This window comes from Vicugna pacos, chromosome 1, assembly GCF_048564905.1.
Source record: "Vicugna pacos chromosome 1, VicPac4, whole genome shotgun sequence".
In the NCBI taxonomy this organism is placed as follows: Eukaryota; Metazoa; Chordata; class Mammalia; order Artiodactyla; family Camelidae; genus Vicugna; species Vicugna pacos.
In genome coordinates, this window is record NC_132987.1 from 65,252,703 (window position 1) to 65,276,777 (window position 24,075).

At 37.8% G+C, this 24,075-nt stretch overlaps 1 protein-coding gene across 4 annotated transcripts in view; it reads left to right on the forward strand.

The window, feature by feature from the left end:
* The window catches only part of HACD2 (3-hydroxyacyl-CoA dehydratase 2), a 91,884-nt gene that overhangs the window by 1,482 nt on the left and 66,327 nt on the right, over window positions 1-24,075 (forward strand). For all 4 annotated transcript variants that reach the window (XR_012074083.1, XR_012074084.1, XR_012074085.1 and 1 more), the window contains exons 2-3: window positions 1,385-1,502; window positions 20,306-20,324. Coding sequence is in view for 1 of the 4 variants with exons in the window: in XM_006215759.3 (XP_006215821.2) it covers window positions 1,385-1,502; window positions 20,306-20,324 (137 nt within the window). In the remaining 3 variants the exon portion in view is untranslated. The remainder of the gene's footprint in view (window positions 1-1,384; window positions 1,503-20,305; window positions 20,325-24,075) is intronic.

A 24,075-nucleotide genomic window follows, 5' to 3' on the forward strand; every position in this document is an offset into this window, starting at 1 on the left:
ACAAACGTATCTTGAGAGGATCATAGGCTTTATTGCTAGTATTAGAAATAGCCAGTATTGAAACCTAGGCTCCAAGAAGTTGTAACTTACTTGACTTGCTTGAGGTCATAGAACCAGTTAGTATTTCTGGATCTAGAACCTATTTCTCTTGACTCACCGGCCAATGAAGAAATATTAGAGATGCAAATTTTCTTGATCAGCTGAACGATCGCAGTATAATTTTAAAAGAATATTCAGGAGTGTGTATCTGTTTGTATATTTATAAATAAAATTCTCATCATCTTAGCAAGGGCATTGATGAGAGCATTGTAATGGAGAGGGATTTTAAGGTACATTAGGGAAGAGGAAAAGAAGTCTTCATTTCTGAGCCATGAACGTAGAGAATGGGGCGGAGGGTAAGGAGTGGTGTCTTACATCAGGAAGAGAAGTTGGGGTTGTGAGAAGAAAGTAAGCTTTTTTTTCGAGGCTGCTAATGCTGGACCAGTTACACTATTAAGGAATTAATTTCTTCTTTTACAAACTCTTGCTTGTTTCTAGAAATAACATAGACCACATACCTCATTGCCTAGTTAAGATTGTACATATAAATAAATCTATTACCACCTTCAAGGAGACATACCTTAATAAAGGCCTATTTTTTCATTATGGAACCTAACAAAAAGTTCCATAATGAACTTTTTCCATAATGAAATTTATCAGGAAATTGATTTTGAAGGACAGTAGAATAGAAAAATTTTTAAGGACAGTGGAACAGAAACGTAACGTTCTGAGCCATATGCCTAATTGCTTCCCTGTTTTGTGTTTTATATTGATCAGTCTTTCTTTACTGAATTGATTTTGGGTAACTCAGATAAAAATACAACCTCGTATTCTTTTTTAAAAAAAGTATTTGTATGTCATTTGCAATCTTTTAAAATAATAGATTTTAAAGTATGGGTATGTTTCAGTGAGATTCTTGTATAAATAGTTTAAAACATCTTCCTTCCGCCCTGTTGTTATTACAGACTCTTTTAACTGCACAGGGTGTTTAAAATTTTCCCTGAGTGGTATTTTTCTCTTGTCTTGGACTTTCTGGCACCTGATTTAGCTGTTCAAGGACCTAATTTAGCTTATTCCCTTCCTTTGGCCTTGTTCTCAACAGGCAAATTTGCCAAAAGGCTGGGTGAGGTGCCACTGTACTTTTGCAGAAAGCACTCTTGGCAGGGTGCTGTTGGTGGTGCAACATTTCTGTTCATTACATACAGTTGGCATTTGAAAGTAGTAGTTGATAAATCTAGGGCACTGATTCTTGAGGTCACCTTTAGCAGTATCTGTCATTGCCATATCTTTATATTATAATCCTACTTAACCTTTTTTTTTTTTCCCCGATTGCTCTTTTTCTTAGGTGGCTCGTTATAGCCGTTGGTCTGGTCAGAGCATACCTGGCTAAGGGTAGCTATCATAGCCTTTATTATTCCATTGAAAAGCCTTTGAAATTCTTCCAAACTGGAGCCTTATTGGAGGTGGGTCCTGAGATTTGTTGTTGATTTCTTTTGTTGTCAAATGAAAAACCAGCTACCAAATTATATTGAAGTAGCCATGTTTCTGTTGGATTTGCTTTAAATGTTGAAGAGTTGCCTCAGCATGCTATGCATAATGTTGATACTTAGTTTATCTTTTCGACATTCTAGATAAAGTAAAATTTCATTTAATTTACGGTACCTGGAATATATTTTACATTCAACTTTCATTGGAAATCAAATGAAACAAGTTTATGTTAGGTTTAAAAAAAAATTCTAAGGACATCCTAGGAAAGTGTTAGCAAACTCAGATACTCTCAGGAGCCAGGCATGTAATGGAAACAGTGAAGTTGGTCAGTGTAAGATGTCAGGAGTGATGGGTATAAGAAACAGGCTGTCTAAAAGTCTCCAAGAAATATTTTTTTAAGCGATGGTTTATTAATTTCTCTGTATTAAGGGTAATGTATATATCTAGTCCTGATTAAACATATGTTAGGATTTTTGAGTTACAAGTGATGGAAACCCAATTCAAGTTATTTTAAGCAAAAATAAGAAATTTACTCACTTCTGTAGTTGCTAAAGATACAGGATTAGCTCACAAAATCAAAGGAACCAGCTCAGGAATGAGAACCAAAGACTGGACATTGCTGCACTCTCTTCCTTCCCTCATCTCTGCTCAGTTTCTATTTGATTATTGGTCTTAGGTTCTCCTGCTGCAGATTGCCTTCTCCACATGGTGGGAAACCGAGAGTTTATTTTTCTCATCTGTGTCACACTTCTAGGGAAGGATTCTGATTGGCCTCATTTAAACCAACCACTGTTAACAGTGACGTGAGATACTTGATTAGTCAGGCTTAGGACACATGCCCGTCCTCTGGTCAAGGGACTGTAGACTTTGTTAATGGAAAAGGGGGATGGGATAGCTTTGGGCACACACAACAGCTGCCAAAGTTCATTGTGGTGAAAGATCTTCAGGTTGCATAGAGACCTGGTATTCAGTTTCATTTCGTTTAGCCTCTAGGCCAAGCCGGTTGGAACATTCAGAAGGATATTTAAGAAATATCTCCATGAAATAAGATGTATTACCTCAACTTGTCACCCTCATGTCTGAAAGCAGAAAGTTGTAATTTTTGATTTGTTTCTCTCAGAGAGATTTCAATACTGTCCATACTTGTACATTTAAGGTAGAAGGTATGATGAAATGAGCTTCCAGCTGGAGTCTGAGTGTCCTTGTTCTAAGCATGCTGATTTTACCAACTTACTTTGTGAATTTGGGCAACTCTTGTCCACCTCATTTTCTCATTAGTAAAATAATTAGACTAAAGTAGATTTGTAAAGTCCCTTTCTGCCCTAACAGTTTGAATTTGAGGAAACTTTAGCAAATTCTAATGTGGGCTGTATTTTAAACTTAGAGGCTTAAAATATTTTTTTGGAAAGGGGCAGTAGTAAATAAGTAGCACTTGTCTCTTAGAGCTTTGGTCTCATAGTTCTCTCAAGCTACAGAGATGCAAGTTAGGGGTCAAAACCATCAGAAATGGCCTCAGTGCTTGATATAGTAAGATGTTGTACCCAACTGGAATACTTCAATAATTTAATAATAATTTAAACGTGATTATGTCTCTAAGACTTGGTAATATTAGAGGTATAATTTTTGAAATTTAGGGATATCCTTCACTTATATGTGGAATTTTTTTTAAAAAATGATACAAATGAACTTATTTACAAACCGGAAATAGACTCACAGACAGAAAACAAACTATGGTTACCAGAGGGTAGAGGGTCAGAGGAGGGATAAATTAGGAGTTTGGGATTAACATATATACACTATTGTGTGTAAAATAGATAAACAAGGACCTACTGTATAGCACCAGGAACTATATTCAGTATCTTGTAATAAGCTTTTATGGAAAAGAATCTGAAAAAGAATATATATATGCATATACATAACTGACTCACTTTGCTGTACACCTGAAACTAATAGAACATTGTAAATCAACTATACTTCAATAAAAATAAATAATTTTTTTTAATGTAATGATACCTTAGGGAAGATAGTGACATTATATAGTGTGATACAGTATCCACTTGGGAACAAGTCTCAGACTTGGAAGGATTAGTCTGTTTATCCCTGTAGAATTTTTGATAGGAATTTAAGAAAATACTTTGGAGTTTTGGTTTTATCTTTGTTATCCCCATTAAGAACCAATTAGGTGCCAAATCCTGGATTTGATTTTGGGAAAAGGATTCCACAAAATGAATGATGACTCCCAGGAATCTGCTGGGAATTAGCTTTGCAGATGGCAGTGATGGTAGTAGAGCTCTCAACCTGGAACAAGAGAGCAGACTCACTAGAACTGCATTTCCTAAGCTGTCCATTAAGGAATTGCCTACCCAACCTGCATGGTGTAATAATTACATGCGCTTAGTGTTGTTTAATTACAAGTAAGTTATCCTTATGGGAATTATTAGTGCTTGACAGTATATCCTGTTTATAGGAGGAAAACAATGAGTCCAGGGAGGTCAGCTATTCATATCTCTGTATGAATATTCTGAATAATAATCTGTATGAGTATTCTTTAGAAGGTTCTGTGGAGTTTGCCGAAAAAGGAAGTAGAGGTTACTAGTTTTCAAGAAACTTCAAATCCTCTTAGGAAAATATAACACTTCTGCTTTTTAAAAAATTTAAAAATATTTACTAAGCAAATGTGAATGAGCATGTAGTAGTGTAATACAGAAAAACAATTTAGTTTCTGAGGAAATTAAATGATTTTTTATAAAACAGGTATAAAGATATATTGTTTGTGATAAAATAGTTTAGCTTTTTAATAAAACAGACAGAAATCCTAATTCCACCCCCCATACTCATCCAAGAATGTCTTGAGTATTTTTTATAGGTAATTTTTCAAAATATTCCACAGGTGATCATTAAGTATGTGTTTGAGTCACTGTAATGGGTGCTGTGGCGGTTGAGCCCTCCCTAATAAAGACATTAAAATCTTACTGGGTAGATGATTATATTAGGGTCCTTGAATGGAGATTATAGAAACCTTCTTAACTGACTTAAACTGTAAGGGGAATTGACTATAAGTTATAGTATGTCCGATGGAATCCAGGGCAGGGATGCAGCTGGGCCTTAGAAATGGCCTGGAGCACCAAAGGGAGCCCAGGAGCTCTTGCATTGTCTCTTGTCTCTGCTGTCCTCTTTCTTTGTCTGTGATCGGAGTTCTTTCTCTCTACTAGCTCCTCTTTCTCTGATTCCTCTTTTCTTGCAGACTGGTTTTTTGGTTTCTTAGTCTACATGACATGTGACAATGGTAACAGAAAACTCCTGAGATTAGTTTCTGCTGTGAAGAGAGCAGCTAATTAAAAACAATCTTTTATTTTCATTTCCATATTCTGGATGAAGGGCCTAATTTGTCTAGTTTGAATCAGATGCTTATTCCTGGACCAGTCACCTATGGACAAGAGCAGGTCATATTAACCATAGAGAAGTTAGAGAGAAGAGAAAAGTGGAGCTAGGCAGCAAGCCCACGAAATATTTACCAAAGTACAGGGACACAGTACAGTGAAGATGATAATGTATGCAATGATTTGTAAATTGATAGAAAGTAAAATACTTATAACTTTGTGGGCCAAGAGATCAGTGTGTCTTGAGTTGAATCTTGAGTAATCCTGAGGGCTAATTAACAGCTAGCAAAAACATATTTTTAAATGCCATTCATAAATAAATAAAATAATCTTCATACCATAAAATGAATAAATTACTGGTACTTGTTATAACATGGATGAATCTTAAAAACATGCTTTGTAAAAGAAGCCAGAAACAAAAAGCCACATGTTGTTTGATTCCGTTTATATGAAATGTCCAGAATAGGCAAATTCATAGAGATAGTAGATTAATGGTTACAATGGGTTGTAAGGAGGAGAGAATGGGGAGTGACTGCCAATGGGTACAGGATTTCTTTTTAAGGTGATGAAAATATTCTTGAGTTAGATGGTGGTATAGTTGCACAACCTTGGGAACTTAATTAAAAACTCACTGAATTATACACTTTAAATAGGTGAATTTTCTGATGTGTGAATTACGTCTCAATTTTTTTTTAAATGCCATTCATCTGTAATGAGCTATGGGTAAGATTTCTTTTTAGTTCATTCTTTTTTTTTGGATCCATGATATTCATGGATAAGGACAGACTATCTTTCTACCTTTGTTAGAGGTGAGGTGAAGATTAGAAGTTAGTGGATTGATGCCATTTTATGGCACTTTAAAATTATTTCTAAGAGTATTTGGATTTCTAAATATATTTAGTTAACATAGGACTGTGATTATAGCAAAGACACTTTCAAATACTCGTAAGTGGATGTGCCTCTGTCATTGACAGTGAGGATTCCAATAGGTTAAGTATGGCTCTGCAAAGTCATTAATTGTTGAGACTGATACAAACCATCTTCAACCTATGTACATTGCTCTATGTATCATTTTCCTGCCAGTGTCCGACTTTGAATGGCTAATGGACTACAGGCACTCCCTTTCCGTCTCATTCTCTTCCAGGTATTTTTCTTTTTCTTTTAATTTTTCTATTTTATTTTATTTTATTTTTTTATTGATTCATAATCATTTTACAGTGTTGTGTCAAATTCCAGTGTTCAGCACAATTTTTCAGTCATTCATGGACATATACACACTCATTGTCACATTTTTTTCTCTGTGATTTATCATAACATTTTGTGTATATTTCCCTGTGCTATACAGTGTAATCTTGTTTATCTATTCTACAATTTTGAAATCCCAGTCTATCCCTTCCCACCCTCTACCCCCCCCCGGTAACCACAAGTCTGTATTCTCTGTCCATGAGTCTATTTCTGTCCTGTATTTATGCTTTGTTTTTGTTTGTTTTTGTTTTTTAGATTCCACATATGAGCGATCTCATATGGTATTTTTCTTTCTCTTTCTGGCTTACTTCACTTAGAATGACATTCTCTAGGATCATCCATGTTGCTGCAAATGGCATTATGTTGTCAGTTTTTATGGCTGAGTAGTATTCCATTGTATAAATATACCACTTCTTCTTTATCCAGTCACCTGTTGATGGACATTTAGGTTGTTTCCATGTTTTGGCTATTGTAAATAGTGCTGCTATGAACATTGGGGTGCAGGTGTCATCCTGAAGTAGATTTCCTTCTGGGTACAAGCCCAGGAGTGGGATTCCTGGGTCATATGGTAAGTCTATTCCTAGTCTTTTGAGGAATCTCCACACTGTTTTCCATAGTGGCTGCACCAAACTGCATTCCCACCAGCAGTGTAGGAGGGTTCCCCTTTCTCCACAGCCTCTCCAGCATTTGTCATTTTTGGATTTTTGAATGACGGCCATTCTGACTGGTGTGAGGTGATACCTCATTGTAGTTTTGATTTGCATTTCTCTGATAATTAGTGATATTGAACATTTTTTCATGTGCTTTTTGATCATTTGTATGTCTTCCTTGGAGAGTTGCTTGTTTAGGTCTTCTGCCCATTTTTGAATTGGGTTGTTTATTTTTTCCTTATTGAGTCGTATGAGCTGCTTATATATTTTGGAGATCAAGCCTTTGTCGGTTTCACTTGCAAAAATTTTCTCCCATTCCGTAGGTTTTCTTCTTGTTTTATTTCTGGTTTCCTTTGCTCTGCAGAAGCTTGTAAGTTTCATTAGGTCCCATTTGTTTATTCTTGCTTTTATTTCTTCTAGGAGAAAATTTTTGAAATGTATGTCAGATAATGTTTTGCCTATGTTTTCCTCTAGGAGGTTTATTGTATCTTGTCTTATGTTTAAGTCTTTAATCCATTTTGAGTTGATTTTTGTATATGGTGTAAGGGTGTGTTCTAGCTTCATTGTTTTACATGCTGCTGTCCAGTTGTCCCAACACCATTTGCTGAAGAGACTGTCTTTATTCCATTGTATATTCTTGCCTCCTTTGTCGAAGATGAGTTGACCAAAAGTTTGTGGGTTCATTTCTGGGCTCTCTATTCTGTTCCATTGGTCTATATGTCTGTTTTGGTACCAATACCATGCTGTCTTGATGACTGTAGCTCTGTAGTATTGTCTGAAGTCTGGGAGAGTTATTCCTCCAGCCTCTTTCTTTCTCTTCAGTAATGCTTTAGCAATTTCTAGGTCTTTGATGGTTCCATATAAATTTTATTATGATTTGTTCTAGTTCTGTGAAATATGTCCTGGGTAATTGGATAGGGATTGCATTAAATCTGTAGATTGCCTTGGGCAGTGTGACCATTTTAACAATACTGATTCTTCCAATCCAAGAGCGTGGAATATCTTTCCATTTTTTAAAGTCTTCCTTAATTTCCTTCATCAATGGTTTATAGTTTTCTGTGTATAATTCTTTCGCCTCCTTGGTTAGATTTATTCCCAGATATTTTATTACTTTGGGTGCTATTTTAAAGGGGATTGTTTCTTTACTTTCTTTTTCTGTTGATTTATCGTTAATGTAAAGAAAGGCAACTGATTTTTGAACATTAATTTTGTAACCCACTACCTTGCTGAATTCTTCGATCAGCTCTAGTAGCTTTTTTGTGGACCTTTTAGGGTTTTCTATATATAGTAACATGTCGTCAGCATATAATGACACTTTTACCTCTTCTTTTCCAATTTGGATCCCTTTTATTTCTTTCTCTTGCCTGATTGCTGTGGCTAGGACTTCCAGGACTATATTGAATAGGAGTGGTGATAGTGGGCCTCCTTGTCTTGTCCCAGATTTTAGTGGGAAGCTTTTGAGTTTTTCACCGTTGAGAACTATGCTGGCTATAGGTTTGTCATATATAGCTTTTATTATGTTGAGATATGTTCTCTCTATACCCACTTTGGTGAGAGTTTTTATCATAAATGGGTGTTGAATTTTATCAAATGCTTTTTCTGCATCGATTGAGATGATCATCTGGTTTTTGTCCTTTCTCTTGTTGATGTGATGTATTACATTGATTGATTTGCGTATGTTGAACTAGCCTTGTGTCCCTGGGATGAACCCCACTTGGTCATGATGAATAATCTTTTTTATGTGTTGTTGGATTCTATTTGCTAAAATTCTGGTGAGGATTTTGGCATCTATGTTCAGCAGTGATATTGGCCTATAATTCTCTTTTTTTGTAGTGTCTTTGCCTGGTTTTGGTATCAGGGTGATGGTGGCTTCATAGAATGAGTTTGGGAGCATTCCCTCCTTTTCAATCGTCTGGAAGAGTTTGAGAAGGACTGGTAGGAGTTCTTCTTTGTATGTTTGGTAGAATTCCCCGGTGAAGCCATCCGGTCCTGGACTTTTATTTGTAGGGAGGTTTTTAATTGCTATTTCTATTTCCTTTCTAGTGATCGGATTGTTCAAGTGTTCAGTTTCTTCTTGACTCAGTTTTGGTGGACAGTATGTTTCCAGAAACTTGTCCATCTCCTCTAGGTTATCCAGTTTGGTTCCATATAGTTTTTCATAATATTCTCGTATGATATTCTGTATTTCTATTTTGTTTGTTGTAATTTCTCCATTTTCCTTTCTTATTTTGCTAATTTGTGCTCTCTCTTTTTTCTTCTTTGTGAGTTTGGCCAGAGGTTTGTCGATTTTATTTACTTTTTCAAAAAACCAGCTTTTGGTTTGGTTGATTTTTTTCTGTGGTCTTGTTAATCTCTATTGTATTTAATTCCTCTCTGATCTTTATTATTTCCTTCCTTCTGCTGCTTTTTGGGGCTTTTTGTTGTTCTTTTTCTAATTGATTCAGGTGGTGGGTTAACTTGTTTATTTGAGATTGTTCTTCTTTTTTGAGGAAGGCCTGTATCGCTATAAACTTCCCTCTTAGCACTGCCTTTGCTGTGTCCCATAGGTTTTGAGTGGTTGTGCTTTCTTATCATTTGTCTCAAGGTATTTTTTAATTTCAGCTTTGATTTCCTCAATGATCCATTGTTTTTTCAATAACATATTGTTTAATCTCCATGCTTTTCTTTTTTTCTCCTTTGTTTCTCTGTTGTTGATTTCCAGTTTCATGGCATTGTGGTCAGTAAAGATGCTTGAGATAATTCTATCTTCTTAAATTTGTTGAGGTTTCTTTTGTGTCCAAGTACATGATCGATCCTGGAAAATGTTCCTGAAAAGAATGTATATTCTATTTTTGGGGAGTGTAAAGCTCTGAAAATATCCACCAAATCTAGTTTTTCTATTGTAGTATTTAATTTCTCTGTTGCCTTGTTTATTTTCTGTCTCTCTTCCAGGTATTTCTAATGCTTGGAACACTCTCATTTACAGAAAGAAGGAAAAAACAGATTTCACTTGTTATCTTTTCCTAGAGTTGATTTAGGGCTGGATCTGAAACAGCAGATCTGGTTCTGGAGAAGTGGTGAAGGAGAGGAGACAGCTTTTGTCATTTTCTAAGCCCGATCCGTATATTCTGGTCTAACTCATCATGCCTCACCTCACAACTCTCTTCAGGTCCTTTAATGAAATATTTAGGAAACTGAGTTTGGATGTTTTCTAAAATATAGCAAACTGTTGAGAAACTGTAGTGTCCTTAAGAAGAGGGTTCCCATCTCATCTCCCTGCCAGGTTTTGTCTTTTTACCTCAATTACTGGATGATTTTTTTCCATAGAGATACTAGGTGGTTGGGCTCTGTGGTGTTATTAATACAGTCATACACTGTAGGCACATTATATGGTAAGTTTGCTTTTCTAAACTCGTCTGGGGACATAACTATCATCTGTAATATTTTTCCTCCTTGGGAAAACATGCTGATTTCTCAATAAGAATAATTTTTAAAAGTAACTCCTGAACACAAGCTGTATGCACATTTTAGACTACCTTTATTCTGAGGACTTGTTTGGAGAAAACACATCTCTGAAAGAGACTTCTGGAAAGCTAGCAGAGCGAGTTATAGTGGGGTTACCTAACACAAACAGGAATGACAACAAACCCTGACAAGCCAGCTTCAGAAAACCAGAGGAAAATAGAACTTAGGTATAATTAATGAGTGTCACAACATGAGAACGGAAGAGCGAGACTGTGGAAAACAGGAGTCCACCCACACAGGCCTCACTGCTTGACAACTCAGGCAAATAGAAGCAAATTGATATGGTATTCAGAGAAGACAGGTAACGCTGTAGAAAGGAATGTGCTGAAATTTAAAAAGAGAACTGAAAATATCAATAGTGGCGGTTCAGGGCAGGAAGGAGACCACAATGCAGAGAAATAGGTGATACATATTGAAGAGTCAAGTAAGGCAGGAGTTCCCAGTTATAGTCTGAGAGCAGAATCCATCGGAACTGTTCAGAGTGTACCCTTTGAATGTAAAACAGGACATTACAAAATAGGTAGTGCCAAGCATATCAGAGATACGACGTGTTGAGGGACTAGCTAATGCATGAGTGACTGTCCAGCAGAAAAGCAAAATACACAGGAAAAGTAGTGAAACTTGACAGAGTAGTAGTAGAGTAGAACCAAGGAATCTAGAAAAAAGATTTAAGTATACAGCCTGTCAAAAAGTAAGGCTACCAGAAGTGGAGAAGGTTGAAATGCATAACTCAGAACAGCCAGGCAAAATTCTAGAAAACTTCTCTGAACTGAAAGTCCATCTCAGTGTGGTTATTGGGAGGATATGTTTTTCAAGAAACAGATCCTTCCTTTCCTGGACACTTATTTGTTAAATTTTTAAATTTAAAAGGTATGTGAGCCAGCAGAAAAAATAAAATCTTAAAATATAATAGTAAAATAACTTGGAACCTTAGACTTTGAAAAATAAAAAAATTCACATGAAGCTAGGAAAAAGCATCAGATTCCTGAATAATAGACCATGCAGTTTCCTACAGATGGAGAGTTTTTAAAAAAAATTGAAGTATAGTTGATAAGCGGTGTTGTGTTAGTTTATGGCGTACAGCATAGTGATTCAGTTACATGTATATATATTCTTTTTCATATTTTTATTATAGGCTATTACAAGCTATTGAATATTTTCCCCTGTGTTATGCAGTAGAATCTTGTTTATTTTGTATATAGTAGTTTGTATCTGTTAATCCCATACTCCCAATTTATCCCTCTCCCTCCCTTCCCCTTTGGTAACCATAAGTTTGTTTTCTATGTCTGTGAGTCTGTTTCTGTTTTGTAAATAAGTTCATTTGTATCATTTTTTTAGATTCCACATATAAGTGATATCATATGGTATTTGTCTTTCTCTGTCTGACTTACTTCACTTAATGTGGTGATCTCTAGGTTCATCCATGTTGCTGCAAATGGCATTGTTTCATTCTTCTTTGTGGCTGAGTAGTATTCCATTGCATATATATACCACGGCTTCTTTATCCAGTCATCTGTCGATGGACATTTAGGTTGCTTCCACATCATGGCTGTTGTACATAGTGCTGCTTTGAACATTGGGGTGCACATATCTTTTCAAGTTGGAGTTTTCTCCAGATATATGCCCAGGAGTAGGGTTGCTGGATCGTATGGTAACTCTATTTTTAGTTTTTTATACAGTTAGAAACATTTTAAAAGTACCTACAAAAAGTAATAGAACTTTGAAAGAACATTAGCAAGGGATTTTTAACTGTTTTATAAGTAAGTAAAATTAATCAGTTCTTTAAACTAGCACTATCCAGTAGAACTTTCTGCAATGATCATGTTCCAAATCTGTGCTGTCTGTTACAGTACCACTAGTCACATGTGGCTGTTGAGCTGAGTTGTTAGTTTTATTTGTTTTTAACTTAAATTTAAATGGGCATATGTGGCCAGTGACCACTGCATTGATAACAAAGCTTTAGACCATGATACAGATTGCATGGTGTCTGTGTGGAATTTCATAAGAGATTTCAGATTTTACTAGGGTAAATGAAGTGGGTAGGAAGGTAAACAAAGGAAGACAAACCTAGTGCTATAAATTTTAGGTCACAACAGAGTTTATAGACTTCTTAATTCATATGATGAAAATAATGAGAATAATTGTGAAAGTGTGGTGAGGTTTTCAGGTTAGGAAAATCAAGAGAAAAACAAATTGCAGATATTGGAAAAGGTGTGGAAGTATACATATCAGACTGTTACTAACTAGTGTTTACCTTTGTGGAGGGTTGTGGTATTTGGGGGGAATAAAAGGAAATTCCTGCTTTTTATTCTATACACTTTAGTGTGCTTTTACATATCACTTTGTGAATCTTAAGATTGAAAAGGAAAGATGTGATATAACATAAGTATGTAATAAAATATAATAGAAAAGTGGATGAGGAAAATAAGATTAAAAAGTTTTTTGAAAAAGAAAGAAAATAGACAGCTTAGATAGGTTATCTTTTGATTTAAAGTGAAGTACGGAATTTACATCTGCTGTTAAAAAAAGAAAAAGATAGTAGCAATGATAACAAACCTATAGGATGAAATGCATTGTTTTTAATGTTTATGTAAATAGACTCACTAATTTTATCAAAATAAAAAGGTAGAGTGGTGGTTACTAGTTTAAAAAGCAAAATTCTACAATCTGTTGCCTTTAAAAGACTGACTTACGCTTACTAAAGGACAGACCAGTTCCTAGGACCAAGCATACCAGAAAAGCAAAACTGTCTAGTCACAGCATAAGATAAAGTTGATTTCAGAGCAGAAGCCAAAGAAACTTGCCAAGTTCACAATTTGTCATACAGAAGGAACATGGGAGACACATGCTGGTAGAATGTGTTGATGGGTGAATGATTATCATAGAAAAGCTGGCAGAAATGGCTGAAGAATTAAAAATAGAATTGTACTTGAGAAGAGTCACAGCATATGTAAAAGAACACTGGAGATGAGAAATTTGGGTACTAACTCTTGGTTTTGCCACTTGGTCTCAACCTCTCTGCAGTGAATATGCTGGATTAGATGATTTTAGCATTTTTTTCCCAGTTTTAAGTTCTATGAGGCTTCAATATTTCATAATCAGAATATGAAAATAAAGCAGGCAATGATTAAAAAATTATAGAGCTGAATATAGCATGAAAGGTATGATTAAGTGACAGAAAAAATATTGGTAATTAAGGAAATTTTACCTATTCCTCTTTTAAACATGGGTATAAAAGGATTTTGAAGACAAATTTGGACTGAAACCTTTGAGAGAGCCTAGTAAATACCCTCTTTTTCTTACTTATGTTCTGAACGTTGACAACTCAGGGGAATAGCATAAGGATCCTAAAAATTACCTGTATTAGTCATAGAGGCCTAGCTGGAGGCTATACATTAGTGTGCAAGCCAAATGGGTTTGAACTCCAGAATTAGACTCACCAGTCTGCCAGCTCCAGGCAGCAAGCGGCCAGGGCAGCATGGAGGAAACAAGAGAACTCGGGGTTCTCTGTGGAAACCCTAGGGTGGAGCCGAGTTGAACACGCCCCATTTATTTTAACCAAATCTACTGCTCAGTTGACTCATCCTTCCTTTCCGGGGTAAAGTGATTAACAGATGGGGAAAGACCAGAAATATATGGGAGAAAAGCATTATGAAGCCACAGGAGAGGGGAAAGGTGTTTCTCTCTGATCATAAGTGCTATATATTCATTGTAGAAAAAAAATCCAGATAAATATAAAGAAAGAAGAGCATTCTAGTCATAAACTTACTACCTAAAGATAACCACTGTTAACATTATTGGTGTCTGTCTTTCAAGGCTACATGTTATTATATAGGTATATAGGTATTATTAGATAAAATTGAATCATACATATGTATAGTGTGATAAAACTAGCCAAATACTGGTAGACATAACCCAAATTAGCTCTGGCCCTCTCCACAATAATGTGAGTGTAGTAGTCATGCCTTGTAGAGCAGCCCAGCTCAGGGGATTTTATTCTCTCTGGAAGTTTTCCCAGTTGTACTAGACACATAGCTGCATATACCCCTAACTACCTCTCAGGCCATAGCTGGCTGATCCAGGAGTGCACACCTGGCCCAAACTGGACTGGTCAGACTTTCCTGCAAGAATCTGGAATTTCTAATTGAAAGACAGAATTGGAACTCAAGGTAGCCGAATGAATAAATCCGTGAATGAAAGCCGCTTGGGTTCCTATTCCTCTTGAGACTTGCTAAACTTTTTTGGACTTTGTTGTTGTTATTTTACCTTGGATTAAAAATGAAACTGAAGGGTAAGTAGACAGCATAGAAGACTTTGAGGGCAGTGAACTACTCTGTATAATACTGTAATGGTGGGCACATGTCATTATACATTTGTCCAAACCCATAGAATGTACAAAAGCAACACTGAACCCTCAGCTTTGGATTCTGAATGATGTCAGTGTTGGTTCATTAATTGTAACAAATGTACCACTCTGATAAGGGATGTGGATAGTTAGGGAGGCTATGTGTGAGTCAGGGCAAGGAGTATATGGGAAATCTGTACCTTCCTCTCAATTTTGCTGTGAACCTAAAACTACTCTTTAAAAAGTGAAGTCTTCTTTAAAAAATGAAACTGAACAAATTTGTTGGTAACTTACAAAAATAATTTCCTTAGTGCAAGGCTTAGAAACTTTTTCAAAAAAGATGTTTCCAAATAGCTTGTTGTGAAAAATGACATTCAACATTGAGGTTGAATTTTTAAACTAAAATGAGCTTATTGCCAGTAGGTGGAAATGGAAAGGGTTCAAGAGGAGAGAGACAATTATGACATATTTTCAAGGGAGATTCTGAATATGGCAGGTCTTCTGAATTTATTCCAGTGATGTATGCTAATTTTAGTCCAGTGATTCTCAGTAGATCTCAACAAGAGCAACACAACCCCTCTAGAATGTGCTTTGAAAAGTTGTGAGGGTATTTTGCTTGCCACAGTGAATAGACGTGCTGTAATTAGATGTCCTACGATGGCTGAGACAGCCCAATGCAGTGAAGGTTTGTTCTGTAACCCCCTGACTTTTGTGTATATACCATGGGCTGACCCCTACACAAATATAAACTTGATAGTTTTGTAGTACATACTAACACTAAAAAAATCTTCATGAGAAATTAAACAAAAAGCCTATTAAGTTAGAAGAAATTTGTTTTATATTTTCTCTTGCTGCATGACAAAATATCATAAACTTAGCAGCTTAAAACAACACTCGTCCTATGCGCAGCACCCAGGCAGGGGTGGGGCTGAGACCTGAATCCGCAACATGGGGCTCCGCAACCTCCTGGGCAGGACTGAGACTTGTTGACAGCCAGAGGCAGATAGTATCTTTCTGCCCTGGCACCTCAGAGAACTCGGGCTGCCAAGACAAACAGGAGCTGAGATTTGGCACAGAGCAGGGGCAGGGCTGTTCCACGGTCTTCCCTGAGCCCGCCTATGGGGTGCCGACCTGAGCTGCACAGAGCAACGGAGAGGCTGGCATTGGGAGAGGGCAGGCGGCCACCCACCTTTCCGGCAGGAATGCAGCACCTGACCATGGTGCCTGGAGGGGGCACTATCTGCCCACCTGCCTCGCTCGAGCACAGCATCTGACTGCAGCATCCAGAGGAGGAGTGACCCGCCTGCCCACCAGACACAGTGCCAGAGAGGTAGGAGCAAGATGAAGAAGCAGAGGAACCATTCCCAATTAAAAGATCAAGAGAAATCCCCTGAAAGCATGATCAAGGAAACAGACATTGATGGCCTACTAGATCAAGATTTCAAAAAAGGAGTGATCAAAGTATTGAAGGAACTAAAAGAAATAGTGTTTAGAGATATAAAATATGTCAAAAATGAAATAGAAACTATAAAGAAGAACCAAGTAGAAGTAAATTCATTTGCTGAGATGAGAGCTGACCTAAAGGCTGTGCAAAGCAGACTAGAAAATGTAGAGGAACGAATAAGTGATCTAGAAGACAGGACAACAGAAAGCACCCAATCAGAACAGCTGAGAGAAAAACAAATAAAAACAATGAAAACAATATAAGGGACCTATAGGATAGTATAAAGCATGCCAATCTACGCATAATAGGGGCTCCAGAAGGGAAGGAAAGAACAAAGAGGATTGAAAAGGTATTTGAAGAAATCATGACTGAAAACTTTCGAAACCTAAAGAAGGAATCAGATATCCAAGTACAGGAGGCTCAGAGGGTCCCAAACAGGAAGAACCCAAACAGACCCACACCAAGACATATCATCATCAAGGTGGCCAGAGTCAAGGATAAAGAAATGATCCTAAAGGCAGCAAGAGAAAAACAAAGAGTGAGTTACAAGGGAACCCTCATAAGGCTCTCAGCTGATTTCTCTACACAAACACTACAGGCCAGAAGGGAGTGGCAAGATACATTCAAAGTCCTGAATGAAAAAAAGATACAGCCTAGGATACTCTATCCAGCAAGGCTATCCTAAGGAGAGATAAAGAACTTCACAGACAAGCAAAAACTGAAAGAGTTTAGCAACACTAAACCCATGCTAAATGAAATATTGACAGGTCTACTCTAAATAGAAAAGAAGCAAGATGCTACAAAAATGAGAAACTCATAACTGGAAAGGAGATAACTGCCATGCATTACAAATAGGATAAACACAAAATTGTAAAAGAAGATATCTAAATCATTAAGAGTGGGAGAGGGAAGCAAGGAAAGCCACTGTGGAAGACAGTATGGAGATTCCTCAAAAGACTAGGAATAGACTTACCATATGACCCACGAATCCCGCTCCTGGGCATATATCCAGAAGGAGCCCTACTTCAAACTGACACCTGCACCCGAATGTTCATAGCAGCACTATTTACAACAGCCAAGACATGGAAGCAGCCTAGATGTGCATCAACAGATTACTGGATAAAGAAGGTGTGATATATTTATACAATGGAATACTATTCAGCCACAAAAACCGACAACAGAACGCCATTTGCAGCAACATGGATGTTTCTGGAGAATGTCATTTTAAGTGAAGTAAGCCAGAAAGAGAAAGAAAAATACCATATGCGATCACTCATATGTGGAATCTAAAAACAAACGAACAAACAAACACAAAACAGAAACAGACTCATAGACATAGAATACAAACCTGTGGTTGCCACGGGGGCAGGGGGTGGGAGGGGATAGACTGGGATTTTAAAATGTAGAATAGATAAACAAGATTATATTGTATAGCACAGGGAAATATATACAAGTTCTTGTGGTAGCTCACAGCGAAAAAAAAATGTGACAATGAATATATGTATGTTCATGTATAACTGAAAAATTGTGCTCTACACTGGAATTTGACACAGTATTGTAAAATGACTATTACTCAATAAAAAAAAGTTAAAAATAAATAAATAAATAAATAAATACTCCCCTTTATGTGGAAAAAGAGTGAACCCAAGTCGAATAAAGATATCATCAAAAAATAATTGAGTAATTTGTTCACTCTGCACATTCTGTTCTGTAAGCATTGTAACATTTCCAGCTTGCATATTTAGTTGACAGAGATTTCAGTGCAATAGGGTTATTACTGCAAGAGCAGTGAAACTGATTGAAAATACGAAATAAATTTGAGATTCCTGTTCAGACTTAAACGGAGACATGAAATGCAGGGATCTCATTCTGTTTCTTTAATACAACTATTTTAATACTATTTTATATTATCTTTTTTTAAATCACTACATCTTTTCAGTTTTATCCTAAAACTATCCCTCGTCTATTACACAACTACTTTTATCATCTCTTGCTTTACTGTTTTTTGTCTAATCCATCTTTTTTTCTTTTTTGCACCATTCAAAGAATGTTGTCTGCAAGTTCTTTTTACAGACTAGACAGATTTTACGTCTTAGTGGCATTTCAAGGCAGAAGGATAAATTTTCGGTGATTCTGCCTTCCTACCCTATCCCAAGACATAATCTAGGGGATTATTTTGACTCCACACTTACAAATAAGAGCTAGCTTCATTCGCGATAATGTTGTGCTTCTTCATTTTCTCTACTTTGTTATTTACTTGGCATATGATTTTAACTTCAGTTAAGACTATTTCCCTATGTCCATTATTATCTTAATACTATTTTACTAGTGTTGGTCTGTACCTCTGCTCTTTTATTTTCCTATACTTGTCCAGAGTGCTTTCTGATACTCTTACTTTTAAATTCAAATTTATTCACCCTAAGTTGGTACATATGTCTGACTGCTTCATTACGTCATTATGTCTGAAGCAGTTAAGTGTGGAGATACATATTTTTTACAATACACAACTTTCTTTTTATTTCTTCTTTATATACCAGTTAGGACGTTGTTTGTTTTAATTTTTGTGTAGGTAAGTTTTATCATCTATGAATTTTATTTCAGGTTAGTAAAGGAGGCATCATAAAATACATGTGATTCTATTGGGGAGATTGGGTCTAAAAGGACTAAGATCTGTTCTGTCACACAAAGAAATCTTGATGGACCTTGGGTGTTACATACCCTGTTCTGCAGTGTCCTGTTGTATATCAGCAGCCTGGATGTCTTGCTACATACATGAATGGAATAGGTTTTCTGCCATATTTCAGAGGATGCTCATCACTCATCTTTCATTCCATTTCATTTTAATCAGCACATATCTTGGTTTTCCTCAACTTTGCAGCAAGAGGTTCAGTTTATCTTGTAACATTCAGACATTTGAGATTCTTAGTGTTTTCTTTTGAAAAATATAAGATTTGCAGTCTAGTAATTCTTTTGTTCTTTTATTAGTTATCAACAGATTTGTGCAGCTTGATTTTTTAATCCAAGCTATCCTTTGTCCCCCTCCCTTCAAAAAAGCTTAGTGAAATAATAGACTTGAGTACAGAGTTTTATTTAGGCATATTTTAGATAAAGCTAAGTCTTGTCAAGTTGTGGCTTCTGTAGACATAACTAATGTACAGTGTAATAATATTATAGAAAAAGCAAAGTAGAGTAGAAATAAAACCTAGGTTTTTGATCCTGGACATTACTTACTATTTTGGTCAAGTAGAGCAGCTCCTCTTAGCCTTAGTTTTCTCATCTGCAAGTAGAGATATCTGCCCTGCCCATCTTTCAGGATTATTGTTAGGCTCAAACAACACAATGATGGCTAGGGAAATGTAAATTCTAAAATACACCGCAATAGTTACTGGATGAATTGGAAGGGGATTTGGAAAAACCTAATTCGCTGGCTAGACGGCCATTGAAATGGAGAGGAGATAGAGATCTCACCCGTGCACTGGAGATAAAAAAGTAGGGAGCATTGGCAGGACTTGGAAACCTATTTGAGTTGAGAGTGAGGGAAAGGAAAGAGCAGTTGAATCTGACAGTGGGAGGTTGGGGATCAAGAGGCATGGTAGGTAAGAAGGAAGGAAAGGGTGAGCTTCCTGTTGAGCATGCCATGTTTGGGATGCTGCTGATACACACAGATGGAGATGTCCAAAGGAATGTGGGCCGGGAGCTCAGAGAGTTCCGGGTTAGAGATTGGACTGGGAACACCCCTGTAATGAGGTCATGGGATGAGATCAGGTGGAGTCCAGGGGCGGAGCTTTGTGGAATGAATGTCTGTACTGATGAGCCTGCTGGGCTGGAAGAGGCTCTCAGACCCTGGTTCCGTAGTCTGCGACGTTGCTCTCCTGTAGAATATTGAAATGGGAGATGTACACGTATTGCTCTTACCAGTTCATGTATTAGGAAAGAGTTCCTTGGCATCTGATAAACTACTGGGTGAGAGTTACTCCTTAGGAAATGTCCCACAGACACACAAACTAAAAATGAACAAACAAAATACTGAACAAGAACTTGCATTTTGTTAAATAGCCTTTAGCCAAGTTAAAAAGCTGAATGTTCATTCTTCAAATTCAGTGCTGCTGGCAGACATTGCTCTATTCTTACTGAAAGGCTAGTTTATATGAAGTAAAACTAGTATTATTGATTTTTACTAATTCTCTTTTTCCCCCTTTTTTCTCTCTAGATTTTACATTGTGCAATAGGTAAGTATGGAATTTCTCCCTCCTTACCCCTGTCACTGGTGTACAGTAGATTCTGCTTTTTTTAAGTCAGATTTTTAATCAGATTCTGGTTGAATATTGAAAAAACCTAAACTGTTTAATCATTATATATAAAAGTTCTTAGGCTTTTGATTTCTAAAACCATAGATACTATTTAGATGTTATCACTGAACACTGTACTAAATGTCATAGCTGTTTTGCTCTGTCAATTTCAAGAGGCCTCTATTATGTTCTCAGTACAGGGGAAATAGAGAAACACTGGCATATTTATAAAAATGTGGCTTGGAGTGCTAGGCTTTGTTGAAAGTCCCCTCTGATCACTTAAATGTTATATTCTCTTTCCTTATCTCTTAAAATGGAGTACTGCTTGTATTGCCTACCTCCCAGATGAATATTTAACGTGTGAGAAGGACTGGAAAGTCTTAAGTATGAAGGGTTTTACCAATGTGAGGGATTTCTACTGAAAGCAGCTAGAATGTATTTCCATTTGGAGGGAAGGAGGACAGTCATCATATTCTGCCCCGGACCTGAGGCATGGCTTCTGGTCTGTGGTGGCTGGACTCCTAATCAAGCAGAAATCAGTTTTAAACAGTTGACGGACCCTGTAGAGTAAGCCCACAGTGGTTGCTGTGCATCACATTTAGCTCTCAGAGAGGGAATCTGAAGTTGGTACTCATTGAGAAGCACCAAAGGTCTGAAAGCTCTAGAACTATGCATTCAAACCGCCATGGCCCTGATCAACATAACTAACAAATTGAGTACTCACTGTGTTAGGGCACCAGAGAGCTCAGAAATGAGGAGGCTTACAGACCAGGTGGGCACACAGCAATCTGTCCACTATGGGTCTTGAAGGGGTGACATGGTACCTGGGCTCCACTACTTTTAAGGAAGACAGCACCTTCCTTATATAGGCTTGCACTTCGGCTGTTTTCCCACTAGAAGGAGGTCTACAATCAGGGATTTCTCAAATGATTTGTAGAATTTTGTTTGGTTTTTTTGGAAGGGGGTTAGAATTCATAGCTTTCATAGATTCTTGGAGTGTGTGATTCAGAAGGCTAAGAAGCTGCTTTAGCAAGAAAATCTCTTTAAGCAAGAGATTTGAAAGAAGCTTGGAGACTCATTTATCATATGGTCTGCTTTTCCAGAAAAGGGGAAGGGACCTGGGCAGGTCACACAGCTAGTAAATGGTGCAGCCTCGCTTGGACCCTGGCCAGTCTGAGCCAGAGCCGACCAGACTGACTGTACTTTATGGTGAATGGGTCTCAGCTAATGTATAGTCTCACATACATTTCCTTTTTAGTCCTTTATAGTTTTGAGGTGAAAAGTTTTGTCCCATCTTAAATGCTGAAATTTGCAGAATGAGGGAAATGTTCAGCCAGAGAGAGTTCTGGACCCATGTCAGGCCTTCTCCACATGACTGAACCCTGTGTCTGCATTCTCTCCCACTCTCTGAACTTTCACTGCCTCTGTATAAAGCTCTTAGATGCGTGTTTTCTGAGCATGTGTATTATTATTTTGTTAATATTTCATTGTATCTTAATACCGAGATTCCTTTTTTCTTTAGCATATGTTTTCATGCATTTGTATATAATTTCTACCCCTGAAAATAAAGTTTCTGACAAGTATATTTATTCATTCATACCAAGAACAAGATGGAATGCCTACCAGGTGGGGCCAGACACTGTCAGGCAGTGGGAATAGAGAGGTAGACAGGCACAGGCTTAGACTCAGGAAACCCACAGTCAAATGGGTGCCACTCTGAGCTCCTCTGGTGGGGTGCACTCTGAGGACTAGTATCCGTGTCACACTCTTCTCTGATGGTTCATTGACAGGTGTCCCTAGGGCTAAATGTGGTCCCTGACACCAAGGAGATGCTTGCTTTGAAATTCCTTCCTATTATCTCACGAACCTTGTTCCATCAGTAATTCTCTCTCATGCATCATCACCCTTTGTCACCTACCTTTTCCTTCTCAGCTCACAAGATGCTCAGAGTGCTCCAGCCTAAAAATTTGTGACCTAACCTTTGACCCTGTCTTCCTCCCCTGTTACTACGTAATTCCTTCGCATCCCTTTTACCAGATTTATGGTATTCTCTTTCCAATTCCACACTCCCATTTTTACCTTAACCCAGCAGGTGTGCTTCTGTCCCCCTTGTCCTGCTAAAATTGCCCTCTGGTCTAAAATCAGCACTTGTTTCTGTTAAATTTCGAAGACATATTTGGAGTTTACTGAACTTCTGAACTACATTGGGCACAGCTGATGACTGCTTTGTGACATCATGGTCCTTTAGCTTACATTGTACTGAGGCCTCCTTGGCTTTTCTGGTCCTCTGTGGTTCTTTACTTTCTCTGGGGGCTTCTTTTTCTCTCCTTGCCCCTTAATTGTTGGTGTTCCCAGGGTGTGGCTAGGCTCATTGCTCTTCTGACCGAACAGGCCCTCTGTGGGTGATCTCTTCCCTTCTCATGGTTTGAGATACTCATGACACTCACATCTCTTAACTCCAAGCCATACCTGCATCCCAGACTCAGGTGCTCCAGTGACCTCCTGGATGTCCACTCCTAGGTGTACACCTCCTCTTCCTCAGCATGACTTGCCCTCCCACGCTTGTTCTGTCTCCCACATCCTTCTCATCAGGTGTTCCACTGTCCATGCAGTCACGCAGCCTAGCCCTAGGGCTCACTGATCATGCCTCCTCTCCCTAACCCACACCCCCACAGCCGGGTGGTCATCAGGCTTTCTCAGCTGTGTTTCCTAAGTGGTTCTCAGATTATCCTGTTTTTTCACCCCAGGGCTTGACTGTGTCTCATCTGGACTCCAGCTTGGGTCTTCCTGAACTTGTAGGCCTATATTAATAATTGGAGCATTTACTATGTTCCAGTGCTTTACATTCCTCATCTGCTTACTTCCCATTTTACAGTTGACGAGACTGAGGCTTAGGTGGTTTTTTATCATCCTGCCAAAGTTCACAAAGCTAATAAGCCCTTAGAGTCAGAAGTTGAACCTATGGCTTTGTGGCTCCAGTCCATGCTTCACAATCTTTGAGGGATGTAGTTAAACGGTAATTCTGAGCATGTCACTTCTGTGCTTAAAACCCTTCTCTGGTTTAAACTTCATGATTTGGCCCCCACCCACCTTCCCAGCCTTACCTGTGTCCATCCCCTGCCTCCCACTCCATGTTTCATCAATCCTGACCTTCTTGTCCCCACCCCCCGCCTCCATATACCATGCTGCTGCACCACTTCCTGCCTGTGTTCTGCGCCCGGGCCAGGGCGTTGTGCTCTGCCTGGAATGAGTAGCCCCACCCCCGCCCCACCCCCGCTTCAACTGACAACTTTCCCCTGTAAACTCCTACGACCCACTGGCTAGATTAGATGCCATTCCTCACTTTTCTGTAACACCCTGCAACTCGCTCTATTATCACACTTTCCACAATGTATTATGGTCTGTCACTGTATCTGTATCTTCCACCAACACTGAATTTTTTGAGAACAAGAACTGTTTCCTTTTGATTTCTGTATCCCAGCACCTAACAGTTTATGGCACCTAGTGGGAGCTAAGAGAATATTTGATCATAATCTTGTCAAATTGGTGAAATTTTCCAAAACGTGTTTCAAAATGTTTTCAGTTCCTTGAAAAAATCAATGAGAAAGATAATAAGCCGTTTCTAACGTTAGCCCTAAAGGCAATGCTTTATATTTTCATACAGCTTAATTTTATTTTTGGAATGATGGCT